Consider the following 1,380-nt stretch of genomic DNA (forward strand, 5'->3'; position numbering starts at 1 on the left):
TTTAGACGTTTAAATGAAGCGAAACTTATTAAACATAATGAATTTTTATTTATTATTTATATATACAAATAAATTCTGTAAAGTAATATAAGAATTAAATGATACAAATGTTTTCCAAAATCACCGTTTTCATTTATTTAAACAAATAATATATACATAACAATTACTCGCTTTATATAACACAGTCTTACATTTAACTTTAACTTCCTAGTCGTGTAGTACATTCACATACGGTCATAACAACAAGAATAAAAATAAAAATAGAAATAATAATCAGAGATCAGTTCGAGCCATTATCCGTCGTTATCGCCTGATAGGAATGATAAGTAATGTGTGTTTTTTTTTAATAATGTCCGCCTTGGGAACCTCCTTCACCACCGCCACCGTATTTTCCGTAGATTTGTGGGTGTTCGGCCTTTCCTAAGTGTTTTACGATCGCGTTGAAGCCGTTGTGCTTGTCGGACTCGTATTCGACGACTCGGATTGTGCCATCGGCTTCTTTTAGCATATAACCTCCTGGGAAGTAGAAATGACAGTAATAAACAATTTATAATAATTAACAACGTTCAAAAAGTTGTGTTACCGTAGACTTTGTCTCCGTGACGATGTTCCCAGGCGTTTTTGTGGTCTCCGGTGTGGAAATCTTTCACTGCGTAGTCGTATTTGTATTCAGGGAAATGCTGTTTAAAATAAAAACACATTTGAAAACAATTACATTTTGAAGCATCCATATATCTAAGCCATAGTTTCTTCTATTTGTTCAATTTGGTTAAAAATTGTATACGGGCAAAAATATTTTATTTCATTCTATTACATGAGGGTAGTGTTCTTCGTGTCCGCCACCGCCGCCGCTTTGAGCGTGTTGGTGGAGCATTATCGTAGAGTAAGCATGGCCGTGTCCACCTTCAGATCCTCCGGAGGAACCGCCTCCAAATCCTCCGGAAGAACCACCGCCGTATCCACCGGATTCACCGCCTCCAAAGCCACCAATATAACCGCAGTTGGCTAAACTCGCAGCTGCAACTATGAGCCCAAATGTTGCCTAGATAAAGGAATTAAATAAAAAAAAGTAATAAAAACAAGTAAATTTTTTAATTAATCGTGAATGCTCCAAAAATAAATATTATTTTATTTTTCACTCACTAAGTATGAAACCATATTGATTCTTCTCTATTAGTTAATTTTGTATTACTAAGAAGGAATAGTGTCGAACTGATGATTGTAGCACCCGTGCATCGTGTTTTATATTCGAATATCGATATGCTTCAGAACATAATTATTGCCAAACATCGCATACCTATAGTTCAATCGATTCCCCTTCATTTTTCCTATGAAAACACGAATCCACTACATTTTTTCCACGTATCGTTGGATATTATA

The 1,380-nt window shown here is 35.4% G+C and overlaps 1 protein-coding gene across 1 annotated transcript; it reads right to left on the reverse strand.

Annotated features, from left to right (window-relative positions):
- Positions 1-343: 343 nt before the first annotated feature.
- LOC113366046 (adult-specific cuticular protein ACP-20-like) lies at positions 344-1,158 on the reverse strand. The gene is made up of 4 exons (XM_026607597.1): positions 1,144-1,158; positions 815-1,042; positions 584-680; positions 344-516 (listed from the first exon to the last, which is right to left on the reverse strand). The coding sequence occupies exons 1-4, from the start codon at positions 1,156-1,158 to the stop codon at positions 344-346; spliced, it is 513 nt and encodes a 170-aa protein (XP_026463382.1).
- Between the last annotated feature and the right edge of the window lie 222 nt (positions 1,159-1,380).

Source organism: Ctenocephalides felis, unplaced genomic scaffold, assembly GCF_003426905.1.
Source record: "Ctenocephalides felis isolate EL2017-DRISC unplaced genomic scaffold, ASM342690v1 CF-g0.4_SCAFFOLD_01170, whole genome shotgun sequence".
Classification (NCBI taxonomy): Eukaryota; Metazoa; Arthropoda; class Insecta; order Siphonaptera; family Pulicidae; genus Ctenocephalides; species Ctenocephalides felis.

Excerpts from the sequence above, each read along its gene's own strand:
- LOC113366046 (XM_026607597.1), bottom strand. Across the intron at positions 681-814 it reads ACGAAGAACACTACCCTCAT|CATTTCCCTGAATACAAATA; the intron begins GTAATAGAATGA and ends TATTTTAAACAG. Across the intron at positions 517-583 it reads TCACGGAGACAAAGTCTACG|GAGGTTATATGCTAAAAGAA; the intron begins GTAACACAACTT and ends TCTACTTCCCAG.